Source organism: Cupressus sempervirens, chromosome 11 (assembly GCF_028749045.1).
Source record: "Cupressus sempervirens isolate cs-2001-9-10 chromosome 11, ASM2874904v1, whole genome shotgun sequence".
Classification (NCBI taxonomy): Eukaryota; Viridiplantae; Streptophyta; class Pinopsida; order Cupressales; family Cupressaceae; genus Cupressus; species Cupressus sempervirens.
The window spans coordinates 46,399,954-46,423,301 of record NC_143128.1 but is presented as its reverse complement, the minus strand read 5'-3'; the positions used below and the strand labels follow the sequence as shown (position 1 = coordinate 46,423,301).

The window sequence follows — 23,348 nt, the reverse complement described above, 5'->3', positions numbered from 1 at the left end:
GTCGTTTCTGTCTGATTGTCTTGGTGCCAAGTGTATCAAGATGTCTCCACTGCATAATCAATGGTTCACCTGGCACGAGTGGTCCCGGTTTGGCCTCCAATACATAATTGGGGATCATCCACGTTGTTGCCTCCAAAAATAGGCTGATGGCATAATGCGGCATGTAGAATGTCTTCTGTTGTAATGTCATGAATTCATACATCCGTTCGGCCAACAATGCTGCCCAGTCATATACCCTACCATGCAAAATCCCGTTCATCATTGCTACATGTGGAAATGAAATATCTGAGGCGCGGCTAGAGCCTATGAGGCGACTCTTCACAACGTCCATCAAACAACGCCAGTGACCTTCCTACACATTGGATTTCTTCAACCCTCTACCCCTCGATGTGTCCGAGAGAGCTTCCTCTTCCACCTACGTCAAGTCCCCACACACGAGCTCTATCAACTGCATCTTTACTTCCTGGCTCATCTTTTTAGGTTTACTTTCTATTTTCCTTCCCCCTTGAGCATGGCCAGGTATCTAGAATACTCGTGCAAAGTCAGTCAGTTTGAATGACACCACCAAGTTGCATCCAAGGTAAGCAAATGTACTGGTTCGAGAGAACTTGTTATACGTTTCTATCATGATGCGTAGAAACCCTTCATAATCTCTAATATAGAATACTGGCATTTGTATCACCCATTCTACCTGTGCTTTATGAATGTTGGCCTTCACGTGATGGTTATTTGGTGTGTCTTGCCACCACTTCCGCCATTCTGCACCATTCAATCCTTCAAATGTAACATTTTGCATTGTAGGAATATCCGTCGCCGCTGACTGTGTTGGTTGCTTCACGTTCCTTTTGCTTGGCCATTTACTAGTTCCTCTTGCTAAACGAACTCCAAATGGCAATGTCTTCATATTCCTGTTCATGGCTAAATCTTCGTCCAGTTTCTTTTCCCAAGCTCTTTTGAGAGCTGAATGCATAACTGTCACTTTTTGTTGTTTTGTTGAGTACAAATTGGTTAGGTCAATTACCTCTCCGTACAATATTGTTCTGAAATCCTTCTCTTGTCTTGGCGTCCGTACAGATCCATACGGCTCTTGCCTCTTGTATTGTACAGCTTCTCTCTTTCTCAATTTCTGTCAATTGTACGGCTACAATTGTCTTCTCCTGAGGGTGTACAGCTTCTCTCTTTCTCAATTTCTGTCTGCTGTACGGCTACAATTTGTCTTCTCCTGAGGGTGTACGGCTGCAATATTTTCTCCTTCTGGAACTTTGTACGGATGGTGATTTCTACTAGTATTTTAGATAACCCAAGGTCCGCACATTTTATAGTGACTCTCCTCCTATAATCCTCATATGGAAAAACCAATGCATGCCTACTAATGGTTGTACGGTTCTTCTTTCTCCAAGTTCCTACCGTACGGAATGGCTCTGAGTTCTTTCATAATTTGCCAATGTATATATATCCTTGCTACCATACAACCCTCCTACTACTGCTTCCATATGGACCGTACAACTTAGTTCTTGATGCCAATGTCATACAAGTTTGTCATACAATCTCTTCTTCTAAGCAATCTGACCATACGGTCATACGGTACACCTGCAAGTCTCTTCCTGCAACCCCCCAGCCGTACAGTGCACCTCTAGGTCTCTTCCTACAACTTCCTAGTCGTACAGTCTATTCTAGTTTGTTCCTTGTACGATTTCCTATGCAACGTTCTTCTCTCTGTCTTCTAGTGGTCATACGGTCCTCTTTGTCTACATGCTTTGCATTGTATTGATGGTGTTCCCTGTTACCATACAGCCATACATCTAACCCCCTTTCCCACACTTGGCCATATGGTCATAGTTGTTTGTGGCTTTCTTTTTGTCCATACGATGTTTGCTTTTGAGGATCTCCAAGGCCATACGGTCCTTAAATCTAATACTTCTTTACTTTACCTTCCAATTTTATTTATACTCTCTGCCTAGTCATACGGTTTCTATCAATGATCCACTTGGACTTTGTGTCTATACGCATTGACTCCACCAGTGACTTCCATATGGGCCATACAGTATGTGTATTCTATGCCCGTACAGTCATACGGTGTCTTCTAATTCATTAAGAAACAAAAACATATATTCTTCGAAATACTCTCAGTTCAAATGTTTGTCTTCTCTAGGATATCTATTATAATCTCCTCTTTTCTAATGGCCATACGGTTCTAAAATGATTCTTTTGACTACTGTTCTCCTGTTTATATTTCTTTATTACGGCTATCAACTTAAAATAAAAAGATTTCATCTTACACTTAATTTACATATATACATTAATATTCATTATTTACTCTCATTTGTTCATCCACGAGGGCACATTATTTCTTTTGTGATAGGTTTTCAATTTTGACCTGTTCACTGCGTCAGGTACTTCCCGTCTAGCATCCGTAACTTGATTGTCCCATTATCGTCAACTTCTCATATCTTATATGGTCCAACCCATTTAACTTTGAACTTTCCAGGTCTGATTTCGTTCCGCCCGTTATACTTCAACACTAACTGGCCCAGAGTCATGTCCCCTTTTCAAATAATTAAAAATAATAATCTTTTTCTAAGGCAGGCAAGCACAAAAAGGTGAAGTTTCGGAAAAAAAGGGGATGATCTTTGGAAGCTAATGGACTAATAAATAAAAATTATTATTAAAATATGTTTTATTAACCCCTCTTGGACGTGAGTTAGCGTTATGCCCTCTTTTAAGGAGTTTGGAGGCATTTTGAGCTCATTCCAGAACTTGATTTTTGCTCATTCTCATTCCAGAACTTGATTTTTGCTCATTCTTTGTTATTCTTCAGAGGCTGCCAAACCTGTGGAGAAGGAGACCCAAGAAAGGGAGTTTGCAGGTTTCCAGGGAGACCCAAGAACGGGAGTTTGTAGGTTTTTAGAAAGGCTAAGGACGGGATTTTGAAGCCATTCCATGTGCATGCTCATACAGAGTTTGCCTTTGTGCTGAACAGTGCAGATTTGTGGGTTTTTGGGTGTGTTTTTTGTATGAGTTTGGTGTTTTCAGTTGAGTATTTCATATCAGTTTGGGCTGTTGCTGTATTTCAGACTTTAAGGTGTTAAAATAGAGCTGAATATATGTATTGGGACGTGATTAAACTTCTGAGATAGATTATTAGTGTTTTTGTGGTGTTTTCGGGCATTTTTGTGCTATTTTCGGGAGCCCGATGAGCATTGTTTTTGTCCTCCGTTTGGAAGCTATTGTGTGCATGTTATACAGATCTGGAAATGTCATTTTATAGGCTGTTATGCTGCTGAAATTTCTGTAAAAATGTCCACTTTCAGATTTATTAATAATAGGTGAAGCTGTGAAGCTTTTGGCACTATTTCTGGCATACCCGATTTGGGGTTTCTTGAGAAATTTGGTGGATCTTTGTGATATTAGTTGTTTGACCTTAAAAATCTGATTAGAGGCGTGAAATATCATGTAAAACCAGTAAAGGGACATTTCAGTGGTATCAGAGCCATGATCTTGCAAGCCTGAGGGTTTGTAGAAGTTTGCATGTCAGTTTTGACAACTACCCAGATCTTGCATGTCAGTTTTGACAACTACCCAGATCTTGCATGTTAGTTTTGACACTACCTAGATCTTACATGTCAATTTTGACAACTACCAGATTTTGCATGTCAGTTTTGACAACTACCCAGATCTTGCATGTCAGTTTTGATAACTACCCAAATCTTGCATGTCATAATTTATGATTGCATGTTGCTTCTAATCAGCTGCATGTCAAAATTTATGGCTGCATGCTACTTCTAATCATTTGCATGTTAGTTCTTGGTGAATTTGGTGGTTGCATGTTGCTTCTAATCAACTGCATGTCAAAATTTATGGTTGCATGCAACTAAGTGAAAGAGAAAAGAGATATTTGCAGCGATAAAAGAATAAAGAAATTTTGATCAAACCTCTAGTTGAAAGTAAAAGTACAAAATCCAAAGAAGGGAAAAGTATGGCTGATCCAGATGAGATGGCAAAGAAATTCTTCCAAGACATCCAAAATACTCAGAAGCAAACAGTGGATAGTTTGGCAGAAACTAGAGAGGCTTTGCGAATATTGACAGAAAAACTACAAGGAGTTGCATCTATTAATGAGAAAGGGAGCACTTCAGAGGAGCCAAGAAATCTGAAATCCACACCATCTAAATCAACCAAAACTATTTTCTTGCCTGCAGATGAGCCACCAGTACCAAATCCAGCCATTAATCCTATGGAAGAGGTTACAGGTAACTTGATTACATTAAGAGCTACTTACAATGGCTTAGATGATGACTTTCGTAGTTCGGTTCCTTTTAGAGAATATGTGGATATGATGAACACTTTGATGCCCAAGAAAGAGTACAGAAGGGAGCATGACATAAGTGGAAGAGAGCTCAAAAATAAAATAAGCAAGTTTTTAGCACCTACTTTTGATGGAACAAATAAAATTTCAGCTAGAGAATGGCTACAAAAATTACAGACCTTCTTCACACTTAACCCCATGAAGGAAAGTGATGCTATTCAAATTGCAAGTCTACACTTGGAAGATGCAGCCTATGATTGGTGGTATCATGGAATGACTACTCAAGGTCATGATCAGGTAACTACATTTGATGATTTTAGTCAGAGTGATAGATAGATTTGACTTCAAGGATGATGATTATGAGGATGTTGTTGTACATGATGGTGAGATACGTGGTGGAGATGAGCAGACATTGAGCATTCATGACTTTTCTGAGAGAGAGTACCAGGCACTGTTAGATGCTTCGTCACATGAGGTTGAGGCTAGTAGTACTTCACATGATTTATCCCGCCAGCTGAAGGTGAGTGAAGATAGTATTGTGACTACATTATCTCATCAGGACAGGTATGTGGAGTTAGTTGGTATTGGTCATATTACTCAAGTGAGGATTTTGCTTGAGTTACCAGCTGATTCTAGTTTACAGATATGGACTCGAGATTGTTATATTGGCATTTGGGATTCAGTTGACTGTAAATCTTTAACACTTTTTGGTAGCAGTGATTGTTTGGGTGCTATCATGGATTTGATTAGCAGATTGCACGGTGTTGTCTTTTCTTGTGCTAGGAGCTTATCCAATGTTGGTATTAGTTTTTATACACCGGTGTTGGGCTTTGTTCATATATCCAGTCGACCATACTTACTGGAATGTGTTGATGATATTTCATATTTGGCAGTGTGTACAGATGAGTCCCAAGATCATATTGGCATTGATGACATCCAAGAGGATGCAGTGGGCACTTTTGAAGACTTAGTTTCCTTGGGTACAGAGGAGTTGGACAGCAGTGCTAATGTTTTTGATACTCCGTATGTTGATATGAGCTTTAGATTTGATTCACAGGATATGGATGGTAATACTCTAGAAACTAGTAACTTTGAGGATACTCCTTTAGACAGTGCATCAGAGGAGGTTTGTAGGAGACAGTCAAGCCAATGCCATCATGTGTCTAATCAATTGAGAGTTAGTGACCGAGACATTGCTGTCACTTGCCAGCATTTCGATGCTGCTCGTCAGTTGTTAGCAGTTTATGGATGGGGTTCTCCTACTAGTGATGAGCAGGAAGGCAGTTATCTTTCCTTGACAGAGATCCACTCTTTATGGGAGGCTATTCGGATTTTGAGACAGAATTATATGCACTTGGTAGCCGATAGAGATTATCTTATGGAGTGGAGCAGTATAGCATATGATGCCTTGTTGGCCAAGGAAGATGAGGTGAGTGAGCTTACTGAGCAACTTGAGGTGACTTCTGAGATACTTGAGAGTACACAGTTGGCTTTCAAGGAGTCACAGTTTCATTTGGCTAAGGTGACCATGGAGTTAGAGCGACTACAGTCTTTACCTGATTCTATACAGTCACAAGCTGTGGTGTTTGGTGATCCGAGGATGTCCATGGCCGAGATTGTCAGAGATAGTAGAGATGGGGATGCATCCATCCTTGATACTAACATTGGCATATCAGGTTCATTCCCACTAGAGTCAGGTTCAGTTGAGTTGGGTGTTATAGCAGATTGTTGTATGCCTAACATGGTGGTGGCCTCTAGTACTGATGGCACGAAGACTAGAGATGTTGTATCAAAGACCATGTGTGATGTTGGTGAGCTGACAGTTGGCATGGTTCCTGCTAGTAATACTACTCCCTTGGCGATGTCTTCAGAGGTAGTAGTCAGTTCCAACTTGGTTAATGATCGATTGCAGTTAGTTACATCTGGATTGCAGTTTGAGCCACTGACTGAGATTGGTGCATTCTATCGGCATTACACTGTGAGGTATGCTCATCAATCTACCTTTGATGACCATGTTGATGAGATGATGATAAAGAGATGTACTTTGGTTCCTAGTGCTTATCATCAGTTATGGGACAGTTTGATGCCTCAAGATGAGAGTTGTGATGGGCATGACATGGTGATAGGTTCTGCAGTTGACAGCTTGATAATATGTGACTTAGAGCAGGAGTTTGGGAGTGATGCTTTAGTGGGTGTTGTTATTGATTCTCCTCCTTTGGCTATGACATCTCCTGACTTAGCTAGTGATCAGTCACAGTGGGTTGTATCACTTGTTCATGGTGAGCTGTTGACTGAGGCTAGTTTTTTTAATCAACATTATATTGCAGGGTATGTACATCAGTTAGCATTTGATCCTTGTGTTGAGGAGTTGATGGCAGGAAAATTTGGTTTGGGTTCCATTTCTTGTTGTTTATCTTGTGATGGATTTTCACCATCAGGGGTGCATGGGAGTTATGGTTATGAGACAGTGGCCGATGATCTACAGAGTTGTGTTGACTGCAGGAGTTGTGCAGTGTGTGGATTCTCCATACTTGGTATAGTTTTATTCAAGAGCGTTCACCATTGTTGTAGAGTTGGATTGTACATTCCGTATAGGTCAGTGGGATGCGTTGATGGTATTTACTGTGTTGGTAGTTTGATTTGTCCACTTTACTTGGGTTTTGATGTTCTAAGAGTTTGTGTCTCATGGGTTTCTGACTGTGGCAGTGGTGATCTTGGAGTTGGGTTGAGTTGTAATTGTCAGTTTGATTATGGATTCCTCTTGGTCATATTGCAGAGGATATTGCAGGAGCCTGTGTTAATTGGCAGTAGTATAGTTCATGACTACATTTGGGATCCAGGTGGATTGATTGGTTTATTGTTCAGCCATTTCTTGAGGACAAGCAATATTTGGGAGGGGAGGACTTGTCATGTCCCATTTTCAAATAATTAAAAATAATAATCATTTTCTAAGGCAGGCAGGCACAAAAAGGTGAAGTTTCGGAAAAAAGGGGATGATCTTTGGAAGCTAATGGACTAATAAATAAAAATTATTATTAAAATATGTTTTATTAACCCCTCTTGGATGTGAGTTAGGGTTATGCCCTCTTTTAAGGAGTTTGGAGGCATTTTGGGCTCATTCCAGAACTTGATTTTTGCTCATTCTTTGTTATTCTTCAGAGGCTGCCAAACCTATGGAGAAGGAGACCCAAGAACGGGAGTTTGCAGGTTTCCAGGGAGACCCAAGAACGGGAGTTTGCAGGTTTCTAGGAAGGCTAAGGACGGGAGTTTGAAGCCATTCCATGTGCATGCTCATACAGAGTTTGCCTTTGTGCTGAACAGTGCAGATTTGTGGGTTTTCGGGTGTGTTTTTTGTATGAATTTGGTGTTTTCAGTTGAGTATTTCATATCAGTTTGGGTTGCTGTTGTATTTCAGACTTTAAGGTGTTAAAATAGAGCAGAATATATGTATTGGGACGTGATTAAACTTCTGAGATAGATTATTAGTGTTTTTGTGGTGTTTTCGGGCATTTTTGTGCTATTTTCGGGAGCCTGATGAGCATTGTTTTTGTCCTCCGTTTGGGAGCTATTGTGTGCATGTTATACAGATTTGGAAATGTCATTTTATAGGCTGTTATGCTGCTGAAATTTCTGTAAAAATGTCCACTTTCAAATTTATTAATAATAGGTGAAGCTGTGAAGCTTTTGGCACTATTTCTGGCATACCCGATTTGGGGTTTCTTGAGAAATTTGGTGGATCTTTGTGATATTAGTTGTTTGACCTTAAAAATCTGATTAGAGGCGTGAAATATCATGTAAAACCAGTAAAGGGACATTTCACCCAGTTGAAATTTATTTAATTTTAAATGCTTATCATGCCATGCCTTCCGCCAATTTTGTGTAACTTTTGTGGCCCACTGTACTTGCAATCGTCGCTCATCCAGTTTGTTCAAGTTGTACAATTTCTCCCTTAGGCTTTCCATGTCACCCAGTTTGTTCTCGATTGCTATCCTCAAACTTGGTACCATGAATTCTGTTGGTACCAATGCCTCCTATTCATACATCAGCTGGAACGGAGTGTCTGGTTGTTACCTTATATGAAGTACAATACGCCCATAATGTTGATGGTAGCTTTTCTTCCAAATCTTCTCCCTCAACCGCACAGGATTTATAAATTACTCCAACCAGGATCTTATTCGTGGCTTCGGTTGTTTGTTGGCTCTTGGGTAGTACGGGCTCGACAATGAATGATAAATTTTGAATTTGGTAGTGAGTAGTTGGATGACATGGTTAACAAAGTGTCCTCCCCGGTCGCTTGTCAGCTGTAGTGGAATCCTGTACCTAGGGATGATTTGCTCATAAATAAATCTCACCGCAGAGTTGTCCGATAATGCGCGTGCCTCCACCCACTTGGTCAAGTACTCCATCGTCACCACGATGTATCAGCACCTGGTTTTGCTTACCTTTAGGGGTCCGACAAAGTCCAATCCCCATCTTTCAAAAAGCTCCTGTGCGTGAGAAGGATTCAGAGGCATTAAGTCCCTCTTGAATGGTTTTCTAGCTCGCTGATATGTGTCGCATGCAACAACCCACTCTCTGGCGTCGTTGTATATGGTTGACCACCATAACCCTGCCAAAAGTATCTTCTGCGCAATTGTGTCTGGCCCCATCTGTCCTCCTACCGATCCTTCATGCACTTCCTTCAATACCTTCAGAATTTCCTCCTCTAAAATGCACTACCTTAGAATCCGATCAGGTCCCATTTCGTATAGTAGCCCAATCAACTGGAATGTCCAACTCCTTAGCACCAATTTCCTTCTCTCATTCGACGGCCTCTCACTAAGAAACTGTCCTGTCGATAGATACTCCCTGATATGTGCATACTAGGAAGGTAGTACTATAACGTGAAATAGCTGCGCGTCAGGAAAATCATCGACTCCCTCTGGTGGCTCTCCAGATTTTATTCTTGACAAATGGTCTGCACTTACATGACTTTTCCCTGGCCGCACCACAATCTTAAATGTAAACTCCTGCGATAATAATAACCATCGACTTATTCTTGAATAATCGGCTTATTTACAAGATATAGTAGTGCCTGATGATCTACATAAAATACAAATGGCGTCACCAACAAATAATGTCTGAATTTTTATACTGCGTACACCATCCCTAGTGCCTCTCGCTCCATCATACTATAGTTTTTCTCCGCCTTAGATAATAATCGACTTGCGAAATACACCGGATGGTCCAATCCGTGGTCACCTATCTGCGCCAATTTTGTTTCAATGGCATAACTCGATGCATCAACATGAACATGAAATTCTTTATCCCAGTTCAGATAGGCTAGAATCGGTGTCGTGGCCAACCTTGTTTTCAGTCCCTCAAAAGCTTCATTCTGTTTCATTTCCCATTTGTAAGGTTCACCCTTACAAGTGACTTTGTCCAGTGAGTAAGAAATCTTCGCAAAGTTCTTCATAAATCTCCGATAATATCCGATGTGCCCTAGAAATGACTTTACTTCAGATACATCTGTCGATGGGGGCATACCCAGGATTAAGCAAACCTTGTCCGGATCCATCTTCAACCCTACTTTGCACACTATGTGTCCAAGTAGCTTCCCTTGTGGAACCATGAATATGCATTTCTTCATATTTAGTGCCAATCTCGCTCGTCTACACCTCTCCATGCACTATCCAAGCGTTGTTATGTGTTTATCCTCTGCGCTAAAGATTGACCAATTGTCCAGAAATGCTTTAAAACTTCCGACAGACATTTTATCAAATATGTGTAGGATAATGCTCTGGAACGTCGTCGAAGCATTACACACTCTGAATGGCATCCTGTTGTAGGCATATACTCCATCTTCCATGATGAATGTTGTTTTTAGTTTGTCCTCTTCAGCGATGAATATCTGATTCTACCCCGAGAATCCATCTATGAATGAATAAATCTCGTGCCCCATCACTTCCTCCAGAATGCTATCCGTGAATGGTATCGGAAACGGATCTTTAATCGTTACCGCATTTAGGCGTCAGAAGTCTACGTATATTCTTATCAGCAGGTGTGCTTTTTTAGAGATATCACGATCAGTGATACCCACTCACTCATCTGCACTATAAAAAAAATTCTTGCTTCCAGCATCCGATCGATCTCCTCCGTGACTTGTGTCGCATAGTTTTTATTCCTTCGGTACGGTCGCTTCCGTATGGGTACTGCACCTTCAATCAACGGTATCTGGGGGAGACAACTCTGGTGGCACTCCTTTTAAGTCTTTATACGTCCAAGTGAAGACATCCTTGTACTCCGATATTTTGACCGTTGATATCTTCAAAACTGGGTTCCAATCATCTCCTACAAGAATATTTTTTGTATTCGCCTCATCTCCCAAATTCATTGTTTTCACAATAGGCTCTTCATACTTTATAGGTTTATCCTCACTAAACGTATAGGTCGGCGTCTTATCCACCTGCGCTCCTCCCTCCTTTATCTCACTATACTCCTTCAGAAACTCGTTCCCTTCTTTTCCCTCCTTAACACCCAACATGTTACAGCTTGAGAAGAGCTCATAATCCTCCATCTGCCAATGGAGTAGACCGTTCACAAAGTCTAGGTCATCATCATTCAACCCTCCTAATCTCAAAACTCCTTCGTTTGGTTCCATTCTCTTCTTTCCTTCATCATCACTCTCGCCTTTACCTTCTGAGTCTGACGACACTGCCTCTTCCCCTACCATTTGTGTATGTAGGTTCATTATTAATCTTTTGCCTCCGCATTCCATGGATAGGGTATTTCGTTTCCAGTCATGTTTCACTTTTGCTTGCACCAACTAGCCCCGTCCAAGGATAGCGTCATACCCTCTTCATTTCAGTAGAATGACCACAAAATCTAATAAAAATGGTTGTGTTCCAATAGTTACCACTGCACCATCAGGGTTCCCAACAGATTGATTCCATGCTGATCTGCCGTAACTAGAATGTAGGTGTCCATAACAAAGGTTGTCCTAACATTTTCCATATATCTTCTCGCAACACATTCACGCCTAACCCTTCGTCCACAATTGTGTCTATCAATACAATTCCTAAAATACCGATCTTGACTATTGTCGGATGCCTTCCTATCGTGAGTGCTAGTAGCATTGGGTCTATTGTCGTCGTTCCACTACCGTCCTTTCCTATTTCCTCCGTCACTTTCGGAAGCGATGTCATATTTATAATGGTTGTCTGTAACTGTGGCATTGTGAGGTCATGTAATTTAATAAGGACTTTCGTTTGCAATACTTGCCTTATCATGTTTTGTTCCGCTAAGTTCCTTTTCAAGGTATCGACAGTGTCTTTTACTTGCAACCTTCTTGTTTTCATCTGACTTTCTAGCTCTGTTCGTGCTTGTTGTAACCTATCATTTTCTTCTTTTGCATCAGGGTATTTCACCTTCTTAGCTTGCTCACGTGTAATGGCTAGTACCTTCTCATCACATGCTTCAATGCTAAACAGATTTACCCCCTGCTTCGAGCATTTTGAATCTTCGTGGTCTCCTAGACCACACCATCTACTTAATAGTTGCGGCATCTCCTTCGTGGTACAATCTCTGGCGAAGTGGCCCCAGAGATTGCATGCACGACACTATATCATTGGTTGTCCACTCGCATCGTACTATATCCGACTCCGGCCTCCATTGTTATTATTGTTATTATTGCCACCCTTCTACATCGATTATTGTTACGATATCCTCCTGAAGTTGCATCATTGTTTGTGTTTGTTCCAGCGGACACTTCCTGCATCAATAATACTTGTTGATGTCCTTTTGACTTCATATTAAACGGGCACTCCTTTATGGAATGTCCCACAACCTGGCAGATATCACAGAATTGTTTCTTCAAGCATGAACCCTTTGTATGGCCTTCCTCTTTACAGTTTGTACACCACAATTCTCCCTTCATCGAGTCAAGATTCTTTTTCAAATTTTTAAATTCTTTCATCATTCGTAGCATATCTTTCCATAACGCTCAAACTTTCTTGTTTGATTCTTCATCACTACTGCTACTTTTGGATGATGAATCATCTGAATCTGACAATTTGTGCTTCTTCTTACTTTTTTTTGTTCACTTTCCAAATCCATCGCGCGATTACACGCATCTGCGTATGATGTTGGGGGTACAATCTTCATTTTCTTCTTCAAAGCAGGTCGTAGCCCCTCAAGAAACCATCGTTTGTTCAATCCGTCAACCGGTTGACTCTCCATCTTCCCCACCAGCTCTTTCAGTCGTCTTACATAGGCACGGATCATTTCATTCTTTCCTTTCTTTGTAATGTATATCTCTGCCACAATTTCGTTATCGTCCTGTAGCAGTTGGAACTCTGCTATGAACTTTCTAATGTCTGCCCATGTAGTCAATTTTTGAGGGTCAGCATCCGCAAACCAATCAATTGCCACACCCTGCAGGTCGCTAGAAACTATCGAACCCAATCATCCTCGTCTGTTACACCGTTTGCTATCCATATTGTTTCACACGACTTGCAGTGTTTGCTTGGATCTGTTATTCCGTCACCATTAAACTTCGGCAATTTCTCCTTGGGTTCTGCCATCACTACTTTCTTTTGATTATGTGGTACTTGTGTACCCACACTGTTCTGAGCACCCGCATTGTTCTGAGTACCCGCATTGTTCTGCACAACCGCGCTGCTTCAGACAACCGCCTTGCTTCCAACAACTACATTACCTGGTGAAAGAAGATCTTTCTCAAGCGAAGTTGTTCAATTCTCTGCCTGTATTCGTTCGTCGGGTATATCAAGAACAAAGAGTTCACTTCACGCTCGTGCTCCCTCAGCACTTCGAGACGTGAGAGTTGCTTCCCTTCCATTCAGATGCTCTACCCTCGGCATATACAAGTTAAGAAACTCATCCCTTGTTTCTTCCACCAAATTCAATCGTTGTTGAGTCTCTTCTAGCAATTCCTTGGCACTCCTCGGTCGGCTAGGTGAATGCACTTCCTCCGTCTGTGCCCCTTTACCCCCTCGGTGTTTGTCGACAATCTGTTGAAGCTTTTGTTTGTGTTCCGCCTGTTGTGCTAAAATTAAAACTTCTTGTGTTGTACGTATGTCATCCTTATCTTTTATCTTACTCCTAGTTAAGAAAATTCAGCATTAATCATCATAACATTTTCTTCGTTCCAGGTTCGACTGGCAACGGCACCAAATGTTTACCGTACAAGGTAAAAGGATACTTATCACATGTAGCATAGCAAGATATAACATAGAACAAATACTTTATTCATATACGCAATATGCTCATTACAATGATTACAACGATTACAATGATTCCAATGATGTTGATGATTACAAAGTCCATTCCAAACGGTGTACATATACCTTCCCGAAGGGGTGACTCAACCGTCACGCGCCCTTTCGGATACTATTCTACCTGTCGGCTACAATATAGAATTTGCCAACAACAAGCTGTACGTGCACATCTTACATGTAGAAATCATATGTATGCATTTCAAAAGACAAAAAGGATTGCATTTACATTTTAGTTCTTTGTCTAGATATTTTGGTAATCATTTGCAAGCATTTAAACTTCATTTGAAACCATTTAACAATCTTAAAATAAAAGACAGCATGAGGTTTCATGATTAGTGTTTGACAAAATTTCTTGGGATTCAAATTTGCGCCAGGACTGGCAAGATATATTATAGAGGTGAAGTTAGAGTCTGCTAGGGTTCTTACAGCAGTCAATCCTCATGTCACTATTGATATACATTCTAATTTTAGACTCCAAAGTACTACTAATACGAGGCAAACAAGTATACTGTTTGTAAATTGTATTTTGCTCTTTATGACATCCATTTTCAAAAGTTTAACAATTACTAACTGCAATTTTACAGTAATAAAATGTACTGTATGACTTTTAAACTTAGAAATTTCAAATGTTTAGAATGTTGAGTTATATGATGGATACCATCTTTAAATTATGACAAATTAAGGGCCATAATAGTCTTATGATTCTCCAAATGCTTTTTCTTTTTTTTTCCTGCTATTATGTTTTCTATTTTCCCAAGTTTTGCTGAGTCTCAAGTCAAAGCCAGAAAGCTACCAAGCCTGATTTTCCTACTGTAGTCGTGAGCATCTCAAGCAATTGGGAAATGAGACAACTAATGACACGGATATTGCTGCTAAATGATTTGTTCTCAGCTTGTACATCAACCTATCTATCATGTAGTGTTTCTCAGTATATATTGCATATATTTTCTTAAACAATGATGGTATTAAGATTTAAGATTCTAAATTGATTTTTCTCTTCATGCTCTCAGTCTTAGGTTGCAATTAGCAATCCTATTCCCTGTAATTGATTTCTTTGGGAGGCTCCTCCCATTTCTTTCTGTACTAGCTTATGTATTTGTGTTTTATGCCAGACCCTGAGCAATATTACATAAAGCACAGTAATATTATAAAACAGAGACTACCCAGACTTGATCTGCATATTTCACTTTAAAGCCAACAATTACATGTTCACTTACTGTTAAAATCAAAATCTGCTCAACTGCTATAAGAATTCTATTGTGTGATGGCTAATTCTAAAAATGAAATTTACTGAAGCTAATAAATATAAGGATATAAATATTGTCATTTATGGAAGTAATTTCATATGCTAAACACTACTAAATTTCACAAAGTTACTGAACTAGAAAACATTGAAACAAGGTATATCTGCTTTGATGAAAAACTACAAAACTGTCAGACAAGAAAATCAACACTAGATTTAAGGAAGTGATTAACTCTACATTTATATTTGCTTGACGAGCAGCTGCATCTACAGAATTTGGTGTGTTGCGTATATTAAACCCAACAATGCATGCTCCACATGCTTGGGCTAAATCCACATCAGCTTGAGAAATCGCTCCAACTCCTTTGTGAACAATATTGACAAGCACCTGAAAATCCAATGTCATTAATAAATTAAGGTGAAAAAAAAACACAAAAATTAATTGTATTCTTAGTATCTTACATACCTGGGAACCATTCAGTGTCTAATTAATGTGATAAAAAAAAACTCAAAATCAATTGTATTTTACATACCTGGGAACTATTCAGTGTCTTTAATGCATCTGTTACAGCCTGGACAGTACCTTGCACATCAGCTTTTACAATAAGTGTCATTTCAACTTTTTCAACTCCTTCATCAACAAGATCTGACATCTTAGCTGCCTCTTCATTTTTCTTTTTAATTCGGTCTTCTTCAAATCTTATTTTTCTTCCACTGCTCAATTTTCTTGCTCTCTCCTCTGTGGCAACAACAGAAAGCTCATCTCCTGCCAAAGGTAGATCTCGAAGACCTTCAATCTCAACAGGCATTGAAGGACCTGCTGACTGAACAGGACGACCAGACATATCACGCAGAGCCCTGACCTTTCCCCACACAGCACCAACAACAATGTAAAGACCAGGAACTAATTTTCCAGAGCGAACTATTGCTGTAGCTAAAGGGCCACGACAGCGATCAAGTCGTGCTTCAACAACATATGCATAAGCATCACCATCCATGCGTCCTTTCAAATCCATTAGTTCAGCCTGAAGTAGCAAAGCTTCCTCCAGCTTATCCAAACCAATATTTTGTGTTGCAGATATCTCAACCACCTGGACATCACCCCCCATTTCCTCTAATGCTAATCCTTCAGAACAAAGTTGCATTCGTATTTTTTCAGGGTCTGCACTTGCCTTGTCACATTTGTTGATTGCCACCACAACAGGCACATTTGCTGACTGTGCATGAGCCATAGCTTCACGAGTCTGAGGCATAACCCCATCATCAGCAGCAACCACGAGCACCACCACATCTGTAACTGCAGCACCCCTTGCTCGCATTGCACTGAAGGCAGCATGCCCAGGAGTGTCAAGGAAAGTAAGAGACGCTCCAGATTGCATGCTAACAACAAATGCTCCTAGATGTTGAGTGATACCACCAGCTTCTTTGGCTGCCAGAGATGTTTGCCTCAGTGCATCAAGAAGTGAAGTTTTACCATGATCAACATGCCCCATAACTGTGATCACTGCAGGACGTGTTTCTACTTTGGCACCTTTCTCTGAATGTACACGTCTCACATTTATTCCAAGTTCCTACAATGAACCATTGGAAACACATTAAGAATAATGGAGTTGCTTTAGATTGTCAAACTGTCAAATAGAAATTGAATGTAAAGACTTCTGAGGCAAGGACAGGAAAAAAGGATTGAAGTAAAACTGTGAAACCCAAAGCATATAGTGCAATTCCAGAATAAAATGCTAGGCACGTGGACTGATTAGAAAAGTTGATATAATGTAATCAGATTTCAAGGACGTCATGCATATTTTTGCCAAAAGCTTATACATAATACAGTTACAAATAGTCTATGAGGCCCTAGCACATCAACTTTGGAACTGAAATTCCTTATTAGGTTTTGAGACCATTTTCTGAAGGTGAAATTCATTTAGATTGGGGTTAATTACAACAAGGTGTCTTAATATTACTGAGCTTGATTGAAGACAGCAACAAGGACAAATAGAAACAGGTTGATTAGACCTTTGATTTTCTAAGAGTTTAGGCATGGATAGGGTTTGAAGACATTTTTAAGGTATTTGTAATATGCATAGTATTAATCAGCTTCATCTCAGAAAAAATGGAAGTGAGTCGATGTGAATCATTTCTTAAGTTTCTGGGCAGATTAGGAGACAATTTTTTTGCTTTTTCTATTCTTAGAAATAGTCAGAAATTTATCAATACTAGCAAATTGAGTTTATTAAGAATTTCTTTATGCAAATAAAAGTTAAGAATCTTTTGGTGCCATATTTCTGGAGATATTGTTGTTTTTCTTTTATACCTATTTGGGGATATTACGGTAGTATACGAGCTGCAAATCTTGGCAGCCAGTATGGGTTGGTCGTATAAATGGAAAGGGTAGTCATAACTTCAAAAACAGAAAGGAATGAGGGCTGGCAGCGATCAACCACCATCAACAAGTGAAGTTGAGGCAAAACAAATATTCGTAGTAAGTGCTAAGACAGTCATACAATATCAATCGCTATATGAGTTAGATGGCTTATGACTCAACAGATGAACAAGTCTAGTGCATATGGAAAGAGAGGAAAGTAGCAAAGATGCAGAAGACAATGAACACTCTACCAGTAAACCTTTGGGTCCATCACAATCCAAAGCTTTCACACCTGCCTTTGTACTACAGGAATCTATGCAGATAATGAGGACACTGAAATTTTGGCCAAGTATCAAGCTTTGTGGGGCAGATTTCAAACCAGGTGTTGCTGGGATAATGGGTAGTTAGACCGCTGGCATCCGAGAGAGTTACACAGTTGTGAGGTCAATTCTACTAGTAAACCTTTGGGTCCATCACAATCCAAAGCTTTCATACCTGCCTTTGTACTACAGGAATCCATGCAAGATAATGAGGACACTGAAATTTTGGCCAAGTATCAAGCTTTGTGGGGCAGATTTCCAATCAGCTGTTGCCAGGATAATGGGTAGTTAGACTGTCACGACCGTGTAACTCCCTCAGATGCCAACGGTATAACTACCCATTATCCCAGCAACAGAGAGCAGGCTCAGTTGAGACAAGTTGGACACTTGATGCATACATTTCAAAGTTTCAACAATTGTCAGTAATAGAATATGATGTGACCAAAAAGAGGTTGACTTCTTGGTTCATAAAGGGTTTTTTATAACCTCTTAGGGGTTCCACCATCCTTGTAGGACGCTATTAAGTGTGCAACGAATATGGAGCTATCTACACCATAGGCTAGGTGTCCTAGCAATTTTCTATAGAGACACTTATCACAGAGTTTATGCAGAGGAAGGACAAGAAACCAGAATATACTAGACCAGCGGAAGAGATGCCTATGCTAGTTGGTGGTGCACCTCATGATTCAAGGGATAAGCTGAGATAAGCCTTGGTGTAATGTCCCAAAAACATTATCCTAATTAACCCTTGAATTTGCCATAAAATCACAAATGCACTGGATTTTCCATTTATAGATTTCTTCAATTTTGTAATTCCAAACTTGCAAACTTTGTAACACAGTTAGGGTTCAAATATATAATCATAATGTCATGATTAGATTTCCTAAAGTTGAAAAAATACATAAGGAATATAAAACAATTTGATAGATTGAGTTAACTTGAGGATTACCCAACCACAGACGTTGTAAGGTAGGGTAACCTAATGAGGTGCCCCATAAGCTTCCTACCTTAGGTCCAATAGAAGATTTATTATCCCTCGTGGCTTCGTGTGGCCCTTTCCATACATATGAGGTGACATACCTAATGTGGGGCCCTATCATCATTCCGCTTCATCTTGTCATTCCTTGCTTCTAATTATTGAACACCCATTCACCATGGTAGGATGTGAATGGCATTCACAATAGGGTGCCCCAATAACCCATTCTTCCTAAACATAAAGGTAGTCCACTTTGTGCCCCTTTGGCCCATGGGGTTTTCCCGATCACAACCATACAGTGGTGTGCTTAGAAGGTGGCTCATTATTGTTCTCCCAATCATGACTACTACACTTTCCTTACCATGATTAATTACAATAATTTGGAAATATACACATCTTATCCTAACCATGATTAATTACAATAGTTTGGAAATATACATAACATATTATACATACTTCATGTATTAAGTCACTACGTCACTAATATATCTATCATTGCCAAATAAAAATAACTATAGAATTCACTTTAAATTTTTTATATATATATATATTCACTCATTATAATGTAGATCTTTCTTTATAGGCTACAAGTAAATGGAGTTTAATACATGCTACGGAACTAGAAGTATAACGCAAAAGTAAATACAAATGCAATGTTTCAGGAAACCACAACTATATATTCCATTATTGCTTCTCTCACGTACATCACATGACAATACCAGTCAAGATGAGATAACATCAGATGCCTTTCCTGTGAATGATGAAGAATACATATACTACCTGAAGGGTTGCGACTCAACTATCGGGTCACAACGCCCTTTGATAAATAACTACTTCCTAACAAATATTTAATTATTCCCAAAAGATAATACAAGTTTACAAACAACATCATACCCCCCTCCCAAAAAAAAAGAAAGTTGTATCTTGCAACATACAACAAAATGGAGATAATACTTTTTACTATGTACACATCAAGAATAAAAACCAAGATGAAGATGAAGGGGGCTGAGGAAGCGTGCCTGAAGGTGTTGGTCGGGATGTCCCTGTAGGATTCAGTTGTGCTCTCAAATCATACACTTCCTAGATTCGCACCTTCAAATCATGTTCCACTTGCATCTATACCTCCAATGGTTTCTTTAACAAAACAACAATATCTACTAGTCCAGTCTCCTTCGCCTTGGAGTCCTCCTTCACCTGAGTCATTTGAGTCCCTAACATGCACATTTCCCTCTTGATGACCTCCATCTAAGCCATGAGCTCCGCTCTCTCTGTTTGCCAAGTTGACTGCTAACTAGCCAAGTCTCCCTCCACTACTAATAGGCGGTTAGACATCTCCTCTCGAACCCATTTTGCTGCAACCTGAGACTGCTTTGCTTCTACCCAATCTAGATCACTTCATCACCAAGCATAGTAGGTGTCTCTATACACCTGCGCTATCTCACAAGTAAGGGTCTCTATTCGGCTCTCCACTACTGACTCCCCAGCAGTTCAATCCTGCAACACCTTTGAAGTCTCTGCATCTGGCCATCCATGTGCCTCAAAACAGGTAGCAAATGCAACAGGACACCCTACTCTCAAGAATGATAACTCATTCTCCAACTCCCAAAACAAAGCCTCCAAAGCTCGAGCTTGTGCAGAGACCACCACCTAGTGGCCTTGAGCTACCATATCTCCTAGGTATGCCTCCACTGCATGTCGACCTCAAGTCACCATATCTGCTAGAGACGCCTCTACATCTCCGCCAAGGATGTTTGGCTTTGTGGCTAGCTACTCGACGCACTAGGTGTTGTTTGAACGACCTCTACCATAGCCTAAATAAGTCTCTATTGTAGGTGGCTCCTCATCCATCTCCATTGGATGACATCCTCCTCCCTTAGGTGTAGGTGTAGCGGCCACAGTAGGCTCTCCTCTTCCCAAATCCCAAACCTCGAAAGGTGTGTCTCTCATGGGTGAGAGTATAGTAGATCCACCTGTGAATGGGGTGAGATTGAACCATTGCATCAAGTAGGCACTCATACACTCTAACCGACGTAGTTGATTGGGTACCCCTCCAACCACATAACCCTCTCTAGCTAGCTCCACCAACCACACGACATCCACCGTCACCACAACATCAAACCTAACTACCTCCAATCTAACCTGTGGCTCCTCGTGTAGTAGCAAAGCGGACTCGAGTAGTAGCAAAATGGGCTTGGGAGGAGAAGGCTAGTAGCAATGGAGGGAGACTTGGCTAGTCAACAATCAGCCTAGCAAATAGAGAGAGTGGAGCTCATGGCTAAGATGGAGGTCATCAAGAGGGAAAAGTGCACGTTAGAGACTTAGTTGACTCAGGCGAAGAAGTCTTAGGAGAAGGCGACTGAGCTTGTAGATGATGTTAAAGGAAGCATTGGAGGCACAGAAGCAAACGGAACAGGATCTAAAGGTGCAAACCCAGCAAGTGTATGAATTGAGGGAACAATTGAATCCTACAACGACATCCCAGACAACACCTTTAGGGATGCTCCCTCAACCCCCTTCATCATCATCTTAGTTTTTATTTTTGATGTGTACATAGTGAAAAGCATTATATCCATTTTGTTGTATTTCGTCAAGAGTGGACTTTCTTTTTTGGGGGGATGATGTTGTCCATAAAGTTGTATTACCTCTTAGGGGTAGTTAAATATGTGTTAGGAAGTTGTTAGTTATCGAAGGGCATTATGACCTGACAGTTGAATCACAACCCTTCATGTAGTATATGTATGTTTCATCATTCACAAGAAACACTTCTGATGTTATCTCATCTTGACTTGTATTAAAGTAATTAGATTTCCACAATTCATCATAATAAAGCATATTTTTCTTGGAGTATGATAGTGTGCCTACTTTTTATCATCAACATTTCGAATCACACACAGTGATCCATCATCAGGATGAAGGAGAGTGCTAGAGAGAAGCACTGTCATGTAATGTACTTGAGAGAAGCATTAATGGAATATACAGTTGTGCTTTCTTGAAACATTACATTTGTAATTATTTTTGTGTTATACTTCTATTTCTATAGCATGTATTAAACCCCGTTTATTGTAACAAGTAAACAATCTTTGTAGTAAACAAAGTCCAAACAATAATGACCACCCAAAATACTTGCTATCTAATATTCATAATAAATGATACCGTACCAAAATTTCGATAGTTTAAAATTATTCTCTCGTTTTATTTCTCCTAGCCAATGATTCCTATTCTCCATTACCCAACTCCTTATATTTTTTCCAATGGATGCAATTTTCTTCGAGAGACATCTTGTTTTCCTAGTTGATTGAGATAGGTGATCCTTAAAAACAAATTTGTTTGTGTGCACTTTTAATAATATCGTCGTGGTGTCTATCAACTTGTACATATGTTTTATTGTTAACAAATATTAAGCAACTATCACACCATCAGCAATCCATTAATTTCATAAGTACTATCTCAATGAGTTTGTTATGTATTTCATTGAGTCAACTACAAATAATTTTTGTTTGTCTGCTAAGCACTATTTGAATCAACTCCCTTATCTACTAATTGATATCATTGATACTATTTTAATGAATGTATTTCAACCTCTGCTTTTACTTTGATCCAAACTGATTTTAGTCTTTTCTTGTATTAATTGGAAGCACCTCACTGAAAATATATCTCCTTCTGTATAGTCTTTAACCTAAGTTGCCCGTTTGGATTCCGCTATGGATGCAGATTTGAAATTCATACAATTTTTTCTGGGGTTCGGTTCGGATTCATTTTGGGTTCATCAATACAAAAACATATTTAAAAAAAAAAAAAATGTATGTGTGTATAGATATGCAACAACAAAAAAGTCCATACAACACTATGTTAATAGTAAAGCAACATAGCAAAATACACCACCATATCTATGTTTCAGTTCAATAGGATATTAGTTGCATCATTTAGCTAGTCATACAACATGACACACTTGCTTGGTCACATGCATGGAACACATTTTCATATCAAGGGAACAGTTTGAGAATGAAAGGAATTGCCAAAAGATAAGTGTAGTAATCTGAATTTTTATTTTGTATTGGTTAAGAGGATTTCTAACCAGGCTAGATCAAGAGTTGAGATTCAAATTTTAAACCCTGAATTCAAAGATACCATATCTTTTTTAAAGAAATTCCTCTATAATCATCAATTTGGATTTCCTCTATAATCGTCAATTTGGATTTCCTCTACAAGCAAGTGTTCATTTTCATTCACAAATGCATTAATGACACATAGACCATCTATTTTGGTCTTTTCAGTGGTCACTTTAGGGTTGGGGCAATCAAATAGATCAAATTATGCAAAAGAAAACACTTTTAAAAAGTCTAGAAAAATGTTTTGAAACCAAACTCAGCCCAGGTTCCTCTGCTGGGAAGCAAGCTTTTCAAAATCTGCTACAAATTCTGCCTGGGTTCCTCTGACAGAATTTGCAGCAAGTTTGTAGTTTTGCTAGAGTGTTTGAGCAGAATTTGACATGGACCAGGCTTTGTACAGAAACGAACCAGAATTTGAGGGTTGGTGGAGAGAATCTGGCAACTTAGTCTTTAACGCATAACGATCAACTTCACATCTGCACCCAAAGATTGTAGATAGTATCGTTGGAGTATGTCTTCGAAAATGTTTGATATAGATCAATATTAAAATACATCAGGTTTCTTGATAAATATAGACTAGCTACTACAAAACATTACTTTTCCCCAAAATGAGGCCTGAGTTTGTGAGATGTGAAAGGCATTAGCTATGTTAATGATGATTAAATTTCTTTTAGATATGATTTATATGTGTCTATTCAATTTTCAGAGTACGAGTCGTACTTTTTAGTGTATTTTATCTGCAGGTTGTAATCAGAAT

At 39.6% G+C, this 23,348-nt stretch overlaps 1 protein-coding gene across 2 annotated transcripts in view; it reads right to left on the bottom strand.

Annotated features, from left to right (window-relative positions):
* The window catches only part of LOC149528178 (Translation initiation factor 2, small GTP-binding protein), a 130,287-nt gene that overhangs the window by 10,739 nt on the left and 96,200 nt on the right, over nt 1-23,348 (bottom strand). For both annotated transcript variants that reach the window (XM_089809179.1, XM_089809178.1), the window contains 2 exons: nt 15,358-16,395; nt 15,063-15,212 (listed from right to left, as the gene is read on the bottom strand). In XM_089809179.1, the coding sequence (XP_089665305.1) occupies nt 15,063-15,212; nt 15,358-16,395 (1,188 nt within the window). The remainder of the gene's footprint in view (nt 1-15,062; nt 15,213-15,357; nt 16,396-23,348) is intronic.